The sequence below is a fragment of the Pleurodeles waltl genome, chromosome 10 (assembly GCF_031143425.1).
Source record: "Pleurodeles waltl isolate 20211129_DDA chromosome 10, aPleWal1.hap1.20221129, whole genome shotgun sequence".
In the NCBI taxonomy this organism is placed as follows: domain Eukaryota; kingdom Metazoa; phylum Chordata; class Amphibia; order Caudata; family Salamandridae; genus Pleurodeles; species Pleurodeles waltl.
The window spans coordinates 82,625,475-82,646,008 of record NC_090449.1 but is presented as its reverse complement, the minus strand read 5'-3'; the positions used below and the strand labels follow the sequence as shown (position 1 = coordinate 82,646,008).

The 20,534-nt window shown below is 47.5% G+C and overlaps 1 protein-coding gene across 2 annotated transcripts in view; it reads left to right on the top strand.

The window, feature by feature from the left end:
• Positions 1-20,534, top strand: part of LOC138261138 (uncharacterized) — a 295,522-nt gene that overhangs the window by 250,397 nt on the left and 24,591 nt on the right. For both annotated transcript variants that reach the window (XM_069209818.1, XM_069209819.1), the window contains exon 17: positions 18,376-18,497. In XM_069209818.1, the coding sequence (XP_069065919.1) occupies positions 18,376-18,497 (122 nt within the window). The remainder of the gene's footprint in view (positions 1-18,375; positions 18,498-20,534) is intronic.

Sequence of the window (20,534 nt, the reverse complement as noted above, 5' to 3'; positions counted from 1 at the left end):
CAGCAAATACTTCTAAATGTCCCTTTCGATAAGGGACATCTATCTGGTCCACCATCTAACACCTTTCGGGAGGCGATTACAACCATTTCACCCTACCTGGGGATCCGTAACGTCAGATGTGGGTGTGGGACATTATCCAACATGGTTATTAACTGGAGCTCATCACCACACCTTTAAACATTTCACATCGCACTCTCTAACACTCTGTAGAAAACCAAATCCTACTCATACAAGAAGTGCAATCTCTCTTGCTCAAATGAGCTATAGAGCCTGTCCCTCTGCAATATCAAGGATCAGGAGTATACTCCCTATATTTTCTCATTGCCAAAAAAGGGCAGATCACTATGGCCCATTCTAGATCTGAGGCCCTTAAATCGCTACAACTTGTCAAAGCACTTTCTCATGGTCACCCTTCAAGATGTGATCCCACTTCTCCAGTAGGGTGACTTTGTGTCTGCATTAGACTTAAAGGATGCCAACTACCACATCCCAATCCAACCAGTTTACTGGAAATACCTCAGGTTCTTCATAGTGGCAAACACTATCAGTTCAAAGTTCTCCCATTCTGAGGCACTACTGCACCCAGTGTGTTCACCAAGTGCTTAGTAGTGGTAGCAGCACATCTACTCAGACAGAACATTGTCTTTCATACCTTGGCGGCTGTCTTATCAAAGCCAGTACACTTCCTCAGTGTCCCCAACACACTCAGGTCACTTTAGACCTGCTCCACCAACTTGGGTTTACCAACAGCATGCAAAAGTCACACCTGCAGCTTTTACAGGTTCAGCCGTATCTGGGAGTTATCCTCTACACACAGAAGGGATTAGCTCCTCCCAATGTAGCCAGGATCCAAAACTTCCAGACACTGCTTCCACAATTTAAACCTGATCAACACCTCACAGTCTGAACAATAATACAGTTATGCACTGTAGGAAGTTGGCTCTGTATGTGCTATTTCAAAGTAAGGAATAGCATGCACAGAGTCCAAGGGTTCCCCTTAGAGGTAAAATAGTGGTAAAAATAGATAATACTAATGCTCTATTTTGTGGTAGTGTGGTCGAGCAGTAGGCTTATCCAAGGAGTAGTGTTAAGCATTTGTTGTACATACACATAGACAATAAATGAGGTACACACACTCAGACAAATCCAGCCAATAGGTTTTGTATAGAAAAATATATTTTCTTAGTTTATTTTAAGAACCACAGGTTCAATTTTAACATGTAATATCTTGTTTGAAAGGTATTGCAGGTAAGTACATTAGGAACTTTGAATCATTTCAATTGCATGTATACTTTTCAAGTTATTCACAAATAGCTACTTTAAAAGTGGACACTTAGTGCAATTTTCACAGTTCCTGGGGGAGGTAAGTTTTTGTTAGTTTTACCAGGTAAGTAAGACACTTACAGGGTTCAGTTCTTGGTCCAAGGTAGCCCACCGTTGGGGGTTCAGAGCAACCCCAAAGTTACCACACCAGCAGCTCAGGGCCGGTCAGGTGCAGAGTTCAAAGTGGTGCCCAAAACGCATAGGCTCCAATGGAGAGAAGGGGGTGCCCCGGTTCCAGTCTGCCAGCAGGTAAGTACCCGCGTCTTCGGAGGGCAGACCAGGGGGGTTTTGTAGGGCACCGGGGGGGGACACAAGCCCACAAAGAAATTTCACCCTCAGCGGCGCGGGGGCGGCCGGGTGCAGTGTTAGAACAAGCGTCGGGTTCGCAATGGAAGTCAATGAGAGATCAAGGGATCTCTTCAGCGCTGCAGGCAGGCAAGGGGGGGCTTCCTCGGGGAAACCTCCACTTGGGCAAGGGAGAGGGACTCCTGGGGGTCACGGCTGCGGGTGCAGGGTCTTTTCCAGGCGTCGGGACTTAGGTTTCAGCGAGTCGCGGTCAGGGGAAGCCTCGGGATTCCCTCTGCAGGCGGCGCTGTGGGGGCTCAGGGGGGACAGGTTTTGGTACTCACAGTCGTAGAGTAGTCCGGGGGTCCTCCCTGAGGTGTTGGTTCTCCACCAGCCGAGTCGGGGTCGCCGGGTGCAGTGTTGCAAGTCTCACGCTTCTTGCGGGGAGATTGCAGGGTTCTTTAAAGTTGCTTCTTTGGATAAAGTTGCAGTCTTTTTGGAGCAGGTCCGCTGTCCTCGGGAGTTTCTTGTCGTCGTCGAAGCAGGGCAGTCCTCAGAGGATTCAGAGGTCGCTGGTCCCTTTGGAAGGCGTCGCTGGAGCAGAGTTCTTTGGAAGGCAGGAGACAGGCCGGTGAGTTTCTGGAGCCAAGGCAGTTGTTGTCTTCTGGTCTTCCTCTGCAGGGGTTTTCAGCTAGGCAGTCCTTCTTCTTGTTGTTGCAGGAATCTCATTTCTAGGTTCAGGGAGAGCCCTTAAATACTAAATTTAAGGGCGTGTTTAGGTCTGGGGGGTTAGTAGCCAATGGCTACTAGCCCTGAGGGTGGGTACACCCTCTTTGTGCCTCCTCCCAAGGGGAGGGGGTCACATCCCTAATCCTATTGGGGGAATCCTCCATCTGCAAGATGGAGGATTTCTAAAAGTTAGAGTCACCTCAGCTCAGGACACCTTAGGGGCTGTCCTGACTGGTCAGTGACTCCTCCTTGTTATTCTCATTATTTTCTCCGGCCTTGCCGCCAAAAGTGGGGGCCGGGGCCGGAGGGGGCGGGCAACTCCACTAGCTGGAGTGTCCTGCGGTGCTGTGACAAAGGGGTGAGCCTTTGAGGCTCACCGCCAGGTGTTACAGCTCCTGCCTGGGGGAGGTGTTAGCATCTCCACCCAGTGCAGGCTTTGTTACTGGCCTCAGAGGGACAAAGGCACTCTCCCCACGGGGCCAGCAACATGTCTCTAGTGTGGCAGGCTGCTGGAACCAGTCAGCCTACACAGATAGTCGGTGAAGTTTCAGGGGGCACCTCTAAGGTGCCCTCTGTGGTGTATTTTACAATAAAATGTACACTGGCTTCAGTGTGCATTTATTGTGCTGAGAAGTTTGATACCAAACTTCCCATTTTTCAGTGTAGCCATTATGGTGCTGTGGAGTTCGTGTAAAACAGACTCCCAGACCATATACTCTTATGGCTACCCTGCACTTACAATGTCTAAGGTTTTGCTTAGACACTGTAGGGGCACAGTGCTCATGCACTGGTACCCTCACCTATGGTATAGTGCACCCTGCCTTAGGGCTGTAAGGCCTGCTAGAGGGGTGTCTTACCTATACTGCATAGGCAGTGAGAGGCTGGCATGGCACCCTGAGGGGAGTGCCATGTCGACTTACTCATTTTGTTCTCACTAGCACACACAAGCTGGTAAGCAGTGTGTCTGTGCTGGGTGAGGGGTCTCTAGGGTGGCATAATACATGCTGCAGCCCTTAGAGACCTTCCCTGGCATCAGAGCCCTTGGTACCAGAGGTACCAGTTACAAGGGACTTATCTGGGTGCCAGGGTGTGCCAATTGGGGAATCAAAAGTACAGGTTAGGGAAAGAACACTGGTGCTGGGGCCTGGTTAGCAGGCCTCAGCACACTTTCAATTCAAAACATAGCATCAGCAAAGGCAAAAAGTCAGGGGGTAACCATGCCAAGGAGGCATTTCCTTACATGCACCTACTAGGTATGATGGCCTCATGCATGCCTTAGTACCACATGCACGATTACACATACGTCCACTCGAGTAATGTCTAGCATGTCAGTGGTTCCAGTTACAGGGTCAGTTACAAGATCTAGTGTTGGTAGGCAGCCGCACTCATCACTCTGCAGTGTTGGAACACAAACTCTGCTAAAGGGGCGGCTATTCCTCGACCCTGTTCCACAGATAAGTTTTATTTCGGACGCATCTCTCACAGGATTGGGTGCTCATCTACAGGAGACAAATTTTTCCGCCAGCCTGGCATTGCGGTCTGTGAACACTGCAAGCCTTTTGGCCTGTTGTTCCCACATTTTGTGGGGCACAATTGCGGTATTGCTGCCACAGATACCGGAGGAATTCCCGAGGAGGCCAGCAAAGTTAACAATTCATTGCAGACTTGACACAGCCAACTTGCTAGGCAGAGCTCTTTCCACAACAGTGGCCCAGAGGTACCATACTTGGCTGAGGATGTCTCGTTCTTTTTTTTTGTGTGTGGGGGGGGTGGGCTGGGTAGTGAATCTCAAAGCTTCCCTTATGGACATGTCCTTCGATGGCACCCATCCCTTAGGAGACGAGGCAGATTCGACACTCAAGCGCTTCAAGGACTCTCAGGCTGCGGCCAAGTCCTTGGGCCTCGTGGTGCACCCCCCAGCCAACCCCTCCCCATCATCCTCAATCTGCCTTTGGCAGCTAAAGAAGGGGCTTCCATACGCATCAATTCCCACCTGGCCACCATGCTGTACGTGCTTCACAGCCTCTGCTCAGATTAGGGCGCGATACCCAAAGACCTCGTGGATCAGGTGGCCAATGGACTGGACCCCAAATGCAACAGCCTCCAAACCCTCATAGTCTGCCCCTTCACCACCATGGGCACCCAGTTGGCGGCAGGATGCGCCATCACTTGCCCAACTGGCTGTCATTACATGGGATAGGTGGGTTTTGCAGATTGTTCTGAGGGACTGCTCCCTTCCCTTGAGACTACCCCTCCACCCTTGCCACCATCTCACGACCGGCTGTAGGAAGATCTGTGCCTTTTCCGTGAGGAGGTCGCAGCTCTCTTGGCCAAGGGAGCCATAGAGAGGATTTGTGTGCCAGAAGCAGGCTGTGGTTGCTATTCCTGATACTTTCTGATTCCCAAAAGGATGAAGCTCTAAATTAAAAATGCTCACGCTGGCTCAAGTCTTGTCTGCCCTGGACCTAGGAGACTAGAGGGGAGCATTGGACTTGCAGGACGCCTATTTGCCCATCCCCATCCCGCCTGCCTCCACGCAAGTGTGGTTTACGGTAGGCCACGACCATTTTCAATTCACCATGCCCCCCTTTGGCCTTACTGTAGGAGGCTGGCCTGGCTTATAGTGGCTACCTTGTGGTACTTACACCTTGTGCCAGGTCCAGTTATCCCTTATTAGTAGATTAGAGGTGTTCTAGCAGCTTATGCTGATAGAGGTAGCTATAGCAGAGCAGCTTAGGCTGAACAAGGAGACACGCAAAGCTCCTACTATACCACTTATATCATATAGGAAGATATCATAAGAAAACACAATACCCAGAGTTACTGAAAATAAAGATATTTTATTTTAGTGACAATATGCCAAAAGTATCTCAGGATATACTACCTTAGGAGGTAAGTAGTATACACAAAACATATATACACAAGCCAAAATCAGGTAAGTAACAGTTAGAAAAGTAGTGCAAACAATGTAGAATCACAATAGAATGCAATAGGGAGAAATAGGCCTAGGGGCAACACAAACCATATACTCCAAAAGTGGAATGCGAACCACGAATGGACCCCAGGCCTACTGTAGTGTGTAGTGGGTCGCTGCGAGTGTAATAAAACACTAAGGGTGTCCAAGGTACCTCACCCCAAGACCCTGAAAAGTAGGAGTAAAGCTACCCTACTACCCCAGAAAGACAGTAAAGTCGAGATAGGGGATTCTGCAAGGACAACAACTGACTGCAAAACACTGAAGACAGATTCCTGGACCTGAGCACCTGTAAAGGAAGGGGACCAAGTCCAAGAGTCACGCAAGTGTCCAGGGGGGGGCAGAAGCCCACTAAACCCCGATGAAGGTGTAAAAGGGCTGCCTCCGGGTGGAAGAAGCCGAAGATTCCCCAATAACAGAAGGTGCCAGGAACTTCTCCTTTGGTCAGAAGATGCCCCACGGTGTGCTGGAGGATGCAGAGTTGTTTCCACGCAGAAAGACTGCAAATAAGCCTTGCTAGCTGCAAGAGTCGCGGTTGAGGATTTTGGGTGCTGCCAGGGCCCAGGAAGGACCAGGAGGTCCCCCTTGGAGGAGGAGACAGAGGGGGCGCTCAGCAACACAGGGAGCCCACGCAGAAGCAGGCAGCACCCGCAGAAGTACCGGAACAGGCACTTAGATCTGAGGACAGCAGTCGACTCAAAGTCACAAAAGAGGGTCCCACGACGTCGGAATCCAACTCAGCAAGTTGGGCAATGCAGGACGGAGTGCTGGGGACCTGGGCTAGGCTGTGCACAAAAAAAGTCTTGCAAAAGTGCACAGAAGCCCGAGCAGCTGCAGTTCACGCAGTACACAGGATTACTGTCTGGCGTGGGGAGGCAAGGACTTACCTCCACCAAATTTGGACAGAAGGGCCACTGGACTGTGGGAGACACTTGGACCCAGCTCCTGTGTTCCAGGGACCACGCTCGTCAGGATGAGAGGGGACCCAGAGGACCGGTGATGCAGACGTTTGGTTCCTGCGTTGGCAGGGGGAAGATTCCATCGACCCATGGGAGATTTCTTCTTGGCTTCCAGTACAGGGTGAAGGCAGACAGCCCTTAGAGCATGCACCACCAGGAAACAGTTGAGAAAGCCGGCAGGATGAGGCGCTACAATGTTGCTGGTAGACTTCTTGCTACTTTGTTGCAGTTATGCAGTTGTGCTGGAGCAGTCAGCGGTCGATCCTTGGCAGAAGTCGAAGAGGGAAGTGCAGAGGAACTCTGGTGAGCTCTTGCATTCGTTTTCTGGTGAGATGCCCATAGGAGAGACCCTAAATAGCCCACAGAGGAGTATTGGCTACAGAGAAAGGTAAGCACCTATCAGGAGGGGTCCCTGACGTCACCTGCTGACACTGGTCACTCAGAGCTGTCCATTGTGCCCTCACACCTCTGCATCCAAGATGGCAGAGGTCTTAGACACACTGGAGGAGCTCTGGGCACCTCCCCTGGTAGGTGCTGGTCAGGGGAGTGGTCACTCCCCTTTCCTTTGTCCAGTTTCGCACGAGAGCAGGGCTGGGGGGGATCCCTGAACCGATGTAGACTGGCTTATGCAAGGAGGGCACCATCTGTACCCTTCAAAGCATTTCCAGAGGCCAGGAGAGGCTACTCCTCCCAGGCCCTTCACACCTATTTCCAAAGGGAGAGGGTGTAACCCCTCACTCAGAGGAAATCATTTGTTCTGTCTTCCTGGGACTGGGCTGTCCAGGCCCCAGGTGGGCAGAAACCTGTCTGAGGGGTTGGCAGCAGCGGTAGCTGCAGTGGAGACCCCGGAAAGTTAGTTTGGCAGTACCCGGGCTCTATGCTGGAGACCCGGGGATGCATGGAATTGTCCCCCCAATACCAGAATGTTATTGCGGTGACAATTCCATGATCCTAGACATGTTACATGGCCAAGTTCGGAGTTACCATTGTGACGCTACATATAGGTGTTGACCTATATGTAGTGCACACGTGTAATGGTGTCCCCGCACTCACAAAGTCCGGGGAAATTGCCCTGAACAATGTGGGGGCACCTTGGCTAGTGCCAGGGTGCCCTCACACTAAGTAACTTTGCATCTAACTTTCACTAAGTGAAGGTTAGACATATAGGTGACTTATAAGTTACTTAAGTGCAGTGTAAAATGGCTGTGAAATAACGTGGACGTTATTTCACTCAGGCTGCAGTGGCAGTCCTGTGTAAGAATTGTCTGAGCTCCCTATGGGTGGCAAAAGAAATGCTGCAGCCCATAGGGATCTCCTGGAACCTCAACACCCTGGGTACCTAGGTATCATATACAAGGGAATTATAAGGGTGTTCCAGTGTGCCAATCAGAATTGGTCAAATTAGTCACTAGCCTGCAGTGACAATTTTAAAAGCAGAGAGAGCACAAACACTGAGGTTCTGGTTAGCAGAGCCTCAGTGATACAGTTAGGCACCAAACAGGGAACACATATAGGCCGCAAACTTATGAGCACTGGGGTCCTGGCTAGCAGGAACCCAGTGACGCATATCAAATACACTGGCAACATAGGGTCTTCACTATGAGCACTGGGCCCTGGCTAGCAGGATCCCAGTGACACAGTAAAAACACCCTTACATATACTCACAAACAGACCAAAAGTGGGGGTAACAAAGCTAGAAACCGGATACCTTCCTACACATACCAGCGCCTCTCAGGTGTTCACAAAGATGATAGTGGTGGTTGCAGGTCATCTGTAGAGATCAGGGGTTCCAGTCTTCCCCTATCTCTGCGACTGGCTGCTGAAGGTGTGCTCGCCACAGGCTGTCGTCTCTCACCTCCAGACTAGGATGAACCTCCTGCATTTTCTGGGGTACACTATAATCATGCCACAGTCATTCCATACTCCCTCTCAGACGCTCCCTTTCATGTTCTGGACATGGTGCAGTTTCGGGCTTATCCTCCCGAGTGAGGTTCTGATGTTTCAGCCTCTATTCTGGATGTTGCGTCTCGTTATTCTTATGAGACTACTGGATTTTGAGCTGCAGAATCGCCTTTGGTGTGGGAGACTAAGTCTAATCCACCACAGGTGACACCTGTCGCCCTAATCCGGGTTTTGCTCCGGCGAACTTGCAGTGCCCAAGGGCAGGGATGATTGGGCAGCCGAGTGCATGACCTAATTGCTTTCTCAGGGAAACCGTGGTCACTCAGGTCTCATTCTTTTCTCTCAATTACATTAGTCTCACATACACAATGACAAACAGAGGCAGTATATGTTTCAATAATGTTTTAATGAAGCGACTGCATTTAAGATAGCAAAGCATGGGCTGAGGTAATCAGAACGATACAGCATGACAAGATTAAAATGGTGACAAGGAGAGTAAAGCATAGAAATAACGCTACCATATTGTCACTAGAGTCAATAGACTAATTCCTACCTAGGCTATAATAGAGTGCAGCGTGTTAAGCTCTAATTCTGCCCTTCAGGTTCCCCTGGGAAGACATCATCCCCCATACCTGAGCAAAGGCATGAAGTCTGTATAAGCAGGTGTAGCGAAGCGTTCAGCAATCAGCATACAGTCATGGTTCTCTGGCTGGAGTCTCCCTCTAACGTGTAAGGGACAGGGAAGTGTTTTTATAATAAAACAACTGATGTTCTGAGAAAATGTCCTACGTAAGGATGTGTGTTTTTCTATGAACGTCAGAGACAAAACTTGTACCACGTTCATCGGTAACCTATCTTAGTACAGCCTTGAAAGAAGCACAGAGTGAGCAAGAATGTCTTGTTTGAGAACGCAGTGTTGGCCAAGGCATAAACAGCTAGATAGAGTGAAATAAAACAAGACCGCAAAAGTGGCTATTGTAAGAATAATAAAATGAAGCTGAATAAAATATATCTAGGTTAAAGTGCACAGCGGCAGGCCTAGTATGCTAAAATAACGTGCATGGAGCTGTAACTAAAATGGCTACACAACACCCTCCCCTTGTCGGTTGAAGGTGGTTCAAACCCTAAGTATATAAAAAAGCTACTAAAACTCAACCTAAGAATTGCAAGTAAAAAATGTCAATAATGATAAGCTAAAGGGACACATGAGCATATATAAAAGGACAATTGAAAATGTTAACGTGGAATAAAAGGACTGAATTTCAAGAGTCAGAGTTATTTTTAGAATGTCCAGTCGAGTCCAGGACAATGGAGTACAGGAAATCTTCCACTTTGGCAGGTGTTAAAGTTGGAAAGGCATTCCCGAGACGGACCAAGGAGTAATCATGTTCCATAGCCTGAGCCTCAGCCAAGGCGGCATTCCGTGATGTGCCCAATAAAGAAGTGTGGCTCAATGGTTAGAGCGGCAGACCCTGAAGCAGAGATCTGGCTCAAGACCAGGGTTCAAGTCCCGCTTCGGCAGGTCTTGGGCTCAATTCCCCTTGACCAGATAATTCTCGCCTCGGTGCCTAATCTAATTCATGAGTCCCACTCTGCAACTCTGGGCAATAGCTTGCTTAATCTCCACAACGGCCCCAACAGCGCTTGGATGCCTGGCTTCACCCTGGGGGTGCTCAGGAGTGGGTGCCTCACAGGGAAAAGCCAGGAGGGGTTCCATAGCGGTATGAGTACAGCGCCTTGAGACCCTAACGGGTGAGTAGTGCGCTATACAAGTGCTAATTTGCTAATTTACATTTTAAAGAGTTAAGAGCTGCATCCTCCAGGAAGGGCAACTCATAAGCAGCTTCCCGTAGCAAACACACCCTCAATATGCATGTCTGGTAGTGAGCCCTCAGTGAGAACATCAACAGATCAGTGCCCAATGAAAGAAAGTGCTGTGTAGAAAGACTAACTTCTAGTGCATGTTCAAAAGAGCACCAGAGGCACCGAAACACAGGCTGCACACAGTGCAAAACCGGTCTGAATGACAGGTACCAGTGACACTCCAATTTCTCCAGGGGTGTTGCTCCAAGGTACTGCATCATACGTTCACGACACAGCTGCGCTGATTGTAGTGCTCTCATTCCTCCTTGTTGCGGCGGGACAGCCATTGCGCATGAAAAAAAGCAACAGCAAAATGGCAACTATTATATCCAAAGTTATTGGAAATCCCCCGAAAATATTGGAGAATATTGAGTGAATGGCTGATATTAGACCGAATATGAAGGAGAAGGTGTGAACGAAACCAGAACCAACAGCCTTAAAGAAATTTACGATTCCAGTAGTACTGGACGCTTTAAATATTCAGCCCACAAGTTCACCAAAGTGTCTCGGAAAGTTGGTACTTAAAAGGGACTGTATCTCTGCTGACGACCTTGCCACTTGAAGTGTGTAGGTCTTGCGTGCAGATGTGAGAGCCACACATTTTTGAAACAGTAAAGCTTTGAGTCTGCTCAACTTGTCAAAATTCACATTAGAAGTAGCAATATGAGGCCAAATGTCAGCTACCTCTTTTATTCTAGTGGGAGGGAAAAGTACGTTCCCGCAGCATGTAACAATCTTAGAGACCGAAACAACATAAACTATTCCAGCTCTCATCCCTCAACAGTCCTCACCATTGAGGAGAAAATAGCTGCCGTTTTAAAGCACCTGGAACGTAGGTTGAATCAAGGGGACTGGAACTCCCTTCAGATAACAAGCCAGGTTTGCAGCAGACGTGTTACATGCCCCATGCAAGGACAGCTGTTTACAAACCATTGAATGGCTGACAGAAGTCTTGCATTCACTACCACTAAGAAAGACTTCTTTCATGCCACTGAGACATTTGTACGAAAAGAGTAGCTCCCACACCTCATGGATGTAACTATCTCCCAGCCTTTCATATCTGCTGGAATGTGTTTGAAACAGGTGGTGAATTGAAGTGTGGAAATAAGCAGATTAATGACCCTGTTTATTAACCACTCAGCAGATGGTATTTCAGCCACAGCAAAAGGCAACTTTTCTAACTTTTCGATGTTTAGCAAGGCATAAGTCACTTCTCTCTTAGCCATTAGTTGTTGTTGTTGCATTAAATTAAATGTGGAAAATATTTCCCTTGCGCTGACGTGTTGCCAGGGAACGCGACCTGCCTTCAGTGTTTGAAGTGTCCAACCCAACGGCACAATGGACCTTAGTTGACTCTGTCCATGGTGTAAGGAAGACATATCTGTTTGTATGATATCTATAGCAGAAGAGACGATGTTATTTAAGGTGTATATCTGGTCGGACAGGGTATTAATCCCATTATCTACAACAGCTAATGCTTTCTGTACGTTTTCTTGGTCAATTTGTCGTAACCGGGCAGCAGCTTCCTGTTGGGAAAACTTCCAGATTTTATTATATACTTCATATAAGAAACGCTGTCTGGGTTGTTTTCTGGGGCCCAACAGGAAGTCCTGTAAGTCTGTGTTATTAGAAACGAGACTGAGGTGTTTTCTAACCACAACTAGTGAGGAAGTCTTTAACCATTGCTGGCATAGTTTCCCTACACTGTGTGTTGTTACTATACCTGCATGTTCGGACGATATATAGCGAGAGTCCGGCCTGCTAGTTCTAAAACCCCCTGTGGAGTTTATGAAACGTTTGACACCCATTGGTATCTATTGGCCACAATAACCACCCGCCAGGACGTGACAGTGAAGCATTAAACGTGCCATTCTGGACCCATTCATCGAGCTGATCTTCAGTTGCATTTATATGTTTTTGCCATTTATAAAATTTTGCAGGTGCAGGAATACTGGGCGTGTTCAATTCCTTAATCTTCGCTAAGCCTAAACAACTTGTTTGTTGTACAGTTTAATTTAAAAATATCATTTGAACAGGTATCAGGCATGCTCTAAACAAAGCTTCCTTCCCCCGTATTTGCCAATGTCTAGTTCACCACACACTTTAAGTCAATTGACTTCAGACAGTATTCATAGCCTTCTATAGTCAACCGGGAAACAAAGGGATCCGAATAAATAGATTTCAGATTTGTGAGTAATATGCGTACATTTACTGTTGGTGGCAATTTAAAATAATATGACTCAGCATTTTTAACATCGTGCCCAGAAAAATAGGTGAACTTTTCAGAATGTTTTAGAACTCCCTTGTGGTGGAGTTGGACAATGTTCCCATTGCGTGTACTTAAAAACAGCCTTTGGGGTTCTTGCTCTGTGGATGAAATGGTGCCCATAATAATTGTAGCAAAACATATCACCATAATTCTCTTTAGATTGATAAATATCTTCGTTTTCAAAGACAGTATAATACTGCAATTCAGTCATCATAGAATCAACTGTTTTCACATCCCAATCATCAGAAACAACTCTGGGTATTATCATATAATTCATTGAAAATTTAAATACATAGGGTTTTTGAATGGCTTCTGTGGGGCCGTATATATAAAATATTAATTTATCCCAAACAATCCCATCAGGAATTGGTATAGCGGAAATGTTCACAAAAGACAAGTCTCTGTGGATCTTCTGCGAAGAAAAATGTGGTTTTAGGACCTCATCCACCAGTTCAACGGTTGATTTTTTTTAAGAAGAAAATGACCATGTATTAACCAAAAGAATGTTATAATACACCCAATCCAAAGTAGGAAAGCCAATACAGTCAAGGAAAGCCACAGATATTTCCATGGAAGAATAAAATAAGTTGCTTTAAGCCAGTTTATCAGCTTACGTGTGTTTGACAGTTCAGGTGTCGAAGAGGCGAATGAGTCTGAAACGCTGTCGTTAATGTCGGCAAAGTATCCAGAAGCAGTTCGTGCAAAAACAGGAGCTGTATCTGTAGGTGGAGTGGGTATTTCCCACGGTGGCTCAGAATAAATGGTGCCATCTGTCTGTGTTGAAGTTGCGTCAAATCGATCGGTTATTTCTGTATTATTTGATGTTAGTGGAACTAATGCAAGATCATTTTTCACCCTCCCCAAGCTCGAAGAGGTGTCAGTGTTGCGGCTACCAACTTGTAGAGGAACATCTTGACCAGTAGTGAGAGGGATTCGGGAACTACTGGCTGTTCCTTTTGGTCGGCTGTGCAGGATCGGCCAAATGGTGTAGCTTGACATTGTCGAAAGACATTGATTTTCTTTGGCACCTGCCAACGGTGGTAGAATAACAGTTCTGGTACCTTGTATTCCCAAAACTGGGACTGGTGCCTGATAAGAAGGCCAAATTCCTTTTTCACTGCCACCTTCTCACATACTAGATCCCCGGCTTTAGGAATCCAGCCTGTAGGCGTTACAGGTACATCCTTAATTCCTGTGGAGGCAGCACTGGCAGAAGCGTTGTCACAGAACTGTTGCAAATCCTGTAAGACAGTGACATGTTCATTTATGTCAAAGGGTGTTTCTGCCACCTCCCCGCCAGGACCATCAAGATCTGGAACATACATTTGAGTGACAAACAGGCACTTATATGAAGTACGACCCCCCCAGGGACCTTCTAGGCAGAATAATAAGTGTTCTCTGGACTCCATACAGGTGGTTAAGCCAACTACGACCAGTCCCTAAGACTCTGGCTGTTCAGGATTGCTTTAAATCACAGTTCAATCTCTCCACAACACTATTTTGCTTGGGATGAAATGGAGACGAGTACTGGAGTTGGACCCCCAACAAATCCATGGCATCCCTGAATGCCCTTGAGGCGAAAGTAGGGCCCTGGTCCAAGAGGAAAGCCGCAACTGCATATGTACAGATAAAGACTCGCAAATCTTTAATAACAGTCCGAGCGTCAGCCGAGTGTTGTGGCCACACCCATAGAAATCTGGAGCAGGAGTCAACAGCGACTAAGATGTATTTGTATGCACTGTCAGGTGTCAGAGGACCACAATGTTCCAAGTTCCCACACTGTGAAGGTTTGTTGGAAATTAGGAGGGGTGTCTGCGGCGGGCGTTTAGCAGTGGAAACTTTAATTTGTTGGCAGATGTCACAACAAAGGACATACTGCTTCACCTCTCTGTATAGGCCTGGGCACCAAAAACGGGCTTGTAGCAATGATATTGTAGCCACCACACCAGCATGGTCAGATGCTGCCCCCTCATGCGCTTCTTTAATCAACTCTGGTCTTATATCTTTGTAGAGCATTTCCTCCATGTAGCCACTTATGACTCCACATGCAGCGGAGTATTGATGCTTTGTGCCAGTTGCAGGTTGTGCAGAGCCATTGGTGCACATGACTCTTTGATACTGATCAATAGGCAGTGTGTTTGCAGGAACTGGGTATTCTAGTTCATACTGCAAAAAATCTTGAGTTTGTCATTTTGGGTCAAAAATGTAGTCTACATCAGTAGCTGTCAGACGTGGCCCATTGTATCCTACGTGGATGTAATGCTTTAGCGTTTGGAACGCTGGCTTTGGTGACAGCCTCAAGAACTGGGATTGGGGAGATGACGATAATGCGTTTGCCCTGAGCTAGAGGTCTTTCTTTAATGACAGGCATCTGTACAGCAGTGAGAATTTTCTTAGTGGGAGCAAAACATTGTTCTGCTGCTGAGTACAAGTGTGATTTGTATGCAATCAGGACGGTCTCACCCTCATTAAAAGTTACATAGGTGAAACCAATGGCACCAGCAATTACTCTGATGGCCAAGTGTGTTTTATTGTCCCTTGTGTGTAGATGTTGTGCTGCAAGCATGTCTGTCTGCAGGTCTCTGAGAATGCGTGTGTGTGTTCGACTGTCCAAAATTTACTTGAAAAGTCAGGACGTTTTAAGTCATATAAAGGTTTTATGCGTGTTGCATAATCAGGAATGTAAGTTCTGCCAAAATTTAGGAAACCCAATAGAGATTGGAGTTTTTTAATCGTGTTTGGAGGTTGTAATTGTGATCATTTTTCTAAGAAGTGTGGCGTTAGGCTCTTTCCTTCACGCAATAGCTCATATCCCAGAAACAGGACGCTGAGGAAGGCTATTTTTTTTTTCTTTTTTCAAGTTGAATTTGTAGCCATATTCAGCAAATCCCACAACAATGCGGGCCACCTTTCTTAAATGTTGCAGCAATTCATTGTCCGTCAGGTAGACAATCGTCTACATAGGACAATGCTTCAGGGTCAATGTCGTGCAAAATTGCAGTCACACGAACTGGGAACAGTCCTGGACTGTTCTTGTACCCCAGGGGTGAACGACAGAATTTTCTCTGGAAGCCTAGTGCACTGAAACTTGTTAAGTCTCTACTCTCAGGCGCTGTACTCTGGCAGAAGAAACCATTGGAAAAGTCCAGTGTTTTGTATTTTTTGTGCACTATGTTGTTCAAAAGTGCTGTGCTACGTGAGTTTTGTATCGCATATGTGGGTGTATGACTGTTTAAATGTCTGTAGTCTAAGACTATTCGGTATGAATGGTCCGGTTTAGCTACTGGGAATAACAGATTATTCATTGAGGAGACGCAGGGTTCAATTACGCCCGGGTACTCTAATTGTGTGAGAATATCTCTCACAGGTGCTTTAGCATCATGTTTTAGTGGATACTGGGGTTGAGGTTGTGGTTGATTTTTAATAGGAATTACGTGGTAGGAGGAATCTTTGTCCCATCCTACGTGATTGCGATATAACGCGGGTGCCTGCACCAATGGCGAATCAATGGCGTAGGATTCTACGAGTTCCTCGGGAACCAGGGTGAGAAAGAAGGTTTAATAACATCTTCCCCATATGGGCAGATACGGACAATTCAGGTGGCCAGTCTTGTTCGGCCAACAAGATATCATATATGTTTACTACGCGATCCCAAAAGATTGCGTCTATTGTAACAAGACCGCAAAAGTGGCTATTGTAATAATAATAAAATTAAGCTGAATAAAATATATCTAGGTTAAAATGCACAGGGACAGGCCTAGTATGCTAAAATAACGTGCATGGAGCTATAACTAAAATGGCTACACAACAAGGGGAGATTGACGCTACGGCTGTTGGGACTCATGGCCTCCTGCGTGGTACTAGTGACATGCCAGATGGCATATGCAGACTCTGCAGTGGGACCTGAAGTTTTAATGGGCGCAGCATCAGGGGAATCTCTCTGACATGGTCCAGATCTCCGAGGGAACTGCACAAGACCTGCAGTGGTGGCTAACAAACCTCATTTGGGTTAGTCAGACCCTTCTCCCTTCCCCTAACCGATCTGACAGTAGTGACGGATGAATCACTCCTGGGATGGGGAGGCCATCTGGGAGAGGTGGATATTAGAGGGCTCTGGTCTCCAGTGGAATCCAGACTCCACTTCAACCTGCTGGAACTCAGAGTGATCCGACTGGCACTGAAAGCCTTTCCACCCTCCATCAAGAGAAGGCTAGTGCAGGTGTTCACAGACAACACTAGCTTGTGGTACTGCAACAAACAGGGCGGGTGAGGTTGTGGACCCATGCTGGAACAGCAGGGCATATCCCTGGTGGTTCAACATCTGATGGGCTCTCTTAAGCACCAGAGCAGACAAACTCAGCCGAAGATGGTTAGCTCATCTCAAATGGCATCCCTACCTGGAGGTGGCCCAAGGTCTTTTAGCAGTGGGGAAAGCCTTGGTTAGATCTGTTTGCCTCCTCAGACAACACGCAGTGTCAGCGGTTTTGAGCACTGGAGTTTCCAAGGCTTCTGAACTCATTCCTCCAGAGCTAAAGCTGCAACCACTGCATTAGCACGCAGAGTTCCGATGCTGAACATCTGCCAGGCAGCAAAACACTACTGCCTGGACAGTCACTTCTGTAGGGATAGGCACTTTGCCCGTTCGGTACTGCAGGACTTCCTAATTTGAAATTAGTTTGCAGACCCACCTCTGGGAATGGTATTGTTTGGGTATCTATTCAAACGTAAGGAATCTGCTTATAGAAGTCTCTATCAGATTAACAAGTTACTTACCTTTGGTAACGCCATATCTGGTAGAGACTATGGCCCTCATTCTGACCTTGGCGGGCGGCGGAGGCCGCCCGCCAAAGTCCCGCCGTCAGGTTACCGTTCCGCGGTCGAAAGACCGCGGCGGTAATTCTGACTTTCCCGCTGGGCTGGCGGGCGGTCTCGTTCAGACCGCCAGCCAGCCCAGCGGGAAAGACGCTTCCACGATGAAGCCGGCTCGGAATCGAGCCGGCGGAGTGGAAGCTGTGCGACGGGTGCAGTTGCACCCGTCGCGTATTTCACTGTCTGCGCAGCAGACAGTGAAATACATGTAGGGGCCCTCTTACGGGGGCCCCTGCAATGCCCATGCCAGTGGCATGGGCACTGCAGGGGCCCCCAGGGGCCCCGCGACCCCCCCTACCGCCATCCGGATCTCGGCGGTCCGACCGCCGGGATCTGGATGGCGGTAGGGGGGGTCAGAATCCCCGCGGCGGTGCAGCAAGCTGCGCCGCCGCGGAGGATTCAATGGGGCCGCGGTACACTGGCGGGACCCCGCCAGTGGTGCCGGTCCGACCGCGGCTTTACCGCCGCGGTCGGAATCCCCATTGAAGCACCGCCGGCTTGTCGGCGGTGCTCCCGCGGTCCTCCGCCCTGGCGGTCAAAGACCGCCAGGGTCAGAATGAGGGCCTATATCTAGCCGCAAATTCCTTACCAGCCCACTCATCCCTGCCGCTCTCCGAGTGGATTTCTAGGGACAGGGATGACACCTTTCATGGCCCTAGTTTTGGCACACCAGTTGTCAGTGTTCTTCTAGGCTCCACGCTTCTGGCATGGAAAGTCATGAAAAGAAACTGACACCAGCGCACCTGGGTGGCACCTATATTGGTATTGCGACATCACTTCCGGCACGGACGACGCTGACAACTGACGTGGAGCCAATCAACACCACATACAGGTTTGCAGGAGTACTGCTCACAAAAAATCTTCCGGATCCAGTCTGATGCCTGGCGAGAATTCAAAGGTAAGGAATCTGCAGCTAGATATAGTCTTGACCAGATAAGGCATTACAGAAGATAAGTAACTTGTTTGACTAACTGTGTAGTTAAAAACTGAATATTTCATATTTGGGTCTCGGTCTTTAACGAAAGGGGGTGTATTGGAATTCAGCTGTTTGAGTTTTTCCAGATATCTTTTTCCTAGCAACAGTTTTAATTGCTTTCCTGCTTAAGCATTTTCGAGTGGTTTGTCAAGAAGCACCCTGCAGCCACAATGCAATATGAGGGGGTACTGCAATGTTTTAATGTGTCCCTATTTTACTGTTTCAGAAAAATATATGGGCCTTGAGGGATCTTCTAGAGGCCATTACTCCCAGGAATGACTTAGTATACCAGTTCACCCAAAAAGTTGCTGACGAACTGTGTACACAAAAAGAAACTGCACTGCAGGCGTGAGTATACATTCATTTTAACATGATGTTGAAATCAGGGTTTCCTATATTAATTCCAAAATACTGTATATTTTATATGGATTTGCTGTATCACCCTGACAGTAGACGTCAAAGCTTATTTGGAGCACCCTAGTTAAATCATGTAATTTATCTATTTATTCACGGATTTTCGATTTTGCGGTGGTAGTACTGAATCAAGATGTTAACTGGTGAGATTGTTTATCCACTTGTTTGAGATGTATCCCCTCTTCACAGATTGATCTGTGATGGTCCAGGAACAACCAGTTTTGGGAGGAGCGATCCCTGAGGCATGAGGTCATTTCTGCATGACAGGAGTTATGGACTTTGTCCAGAAGCATTATCTGATTAACAGAGCAAGGTAGACCTGGGACTAGGATGGTTCCTATTCCTCATTGTGCCAGATGGACAATTTGTATTGCCCATAGTTAATCTAGGGGTAGGCCCACCATATCACGTCAAGAAAAAGCTTCAGATTTGTATTTCTTAAGGTGAGAGTTTGACAGGAGAAGTTCATTGGCAAGAATGTTTTTAGTGCAAGCTGGTGGTAGACTAGACCACCAGACCCAAGATGCACTACCACAGTGGCCGTGGGCCCAATTACCATAGTAAACTATATACTTTATGAAATGTTTGTCATTGTCATCCATTTTAATCCAAATTAATCCAGACGAAACAGTATCCAATCCTTCCATGTTTTAATGCTGACATATCATTCCAGCGTACAAAGGTTCATCAGCACATCAGATTTGTATCTGCCCCATATGTCAATACCCAGTGCATTTTGGGATTAACTCTTCTTCAAGGGTAGCTATAATGTTAAGGATTGAATAGCTCTATAAGAATAAACCGGCAATGTATCTTCCAGGTCAGTAAATGATTTCTGAAACTGTTGTATTAAACCCTACACCACTTACAAACATGGACTTTATGGACATATTCATGCAAACTCCCTCCATCAAAACAAAACAGAACTCAAAGTAAACCAGTGTCCGGTGATATTCAAGAAACATCTCGGTGTGCTTCCAGTTCTCAGGGAAGGTAACTGTATCTATGGAACAGTTGAGGGCGTGGCTGAGCTGGGGCGTGATGAAGGTGTTGGCTTTGTTGAAAATGTGATGAGGACAGGTGTCCCTAAGGGCTCTGGAGTGAATGCTGCTCATGATGTAGCGGGTCTCGTCCCATGGTGAGGGTGGTCTAGTGATGCAGGATCTATGACAGGTCGGAGCTGGGGAGTTGTTGGAGGGCTCGGAGGGTCTTGGGGTCCTAAGCTTTCGTATCTGTCTGATTCTTCGGTGGAAGAAGTTGGCTAATCTATCGCAGAGGTCTTGAGATGGAGGGATGTTTGCCGTTTCCGTCTGGGGTTGGTCAAACTCTTTTGCAACGACTAAGAGCTCTTTAGGGTTGTGAGCGCTGGTGCAGATACGGTCCTGCAGGGCAGCTTTCCTGGTGGCTCTGATGAGGTGGTGTTGGGGGAGGGTTTGATGGCAGCTTTGAAGACCTCAAAGTCTTCCGGGACTTGCTGTTTCTCCATCTTTTCTCTAGCCATCTGCAGGTGCTCCTGGAGTCCTTAGGTGCTCACTCTCCACTGCCTCCCTCATGGTCTTCATCAGTCATAGTGCCCATTTTCCAAAAAGGAGACTGTTCTCTTCTGTGTTCCTATAGACCGATCTTCCTGATCGACTCTACAGTAAAAAAAAAAAAAAACACAGGGGATGGCCATCTATAACAGAATCAGGGAATGGAATCATACTGAGGCAGTCCTTTACCCATTTCAGTATGGGTTCAGAAGTAAATTGGGCACTATCGAACAATGTCTGAACCTAAACCTTGTGCTGGAAAAATAGTGTTGCCAATCTGGCATTTATGGATCTTTCCTCAGCCTTTGATTGTGTTAATAGATCCAAGCTTTGGCTCTTGCTCATCTCATGGGGGTTGCACTCGGTTTTAGTGCACTTCCTGGCCTACCTGCATACTGAGAGGAAGGCGAGAATAAGGATTAGCAGCCAAGGGGAGGTT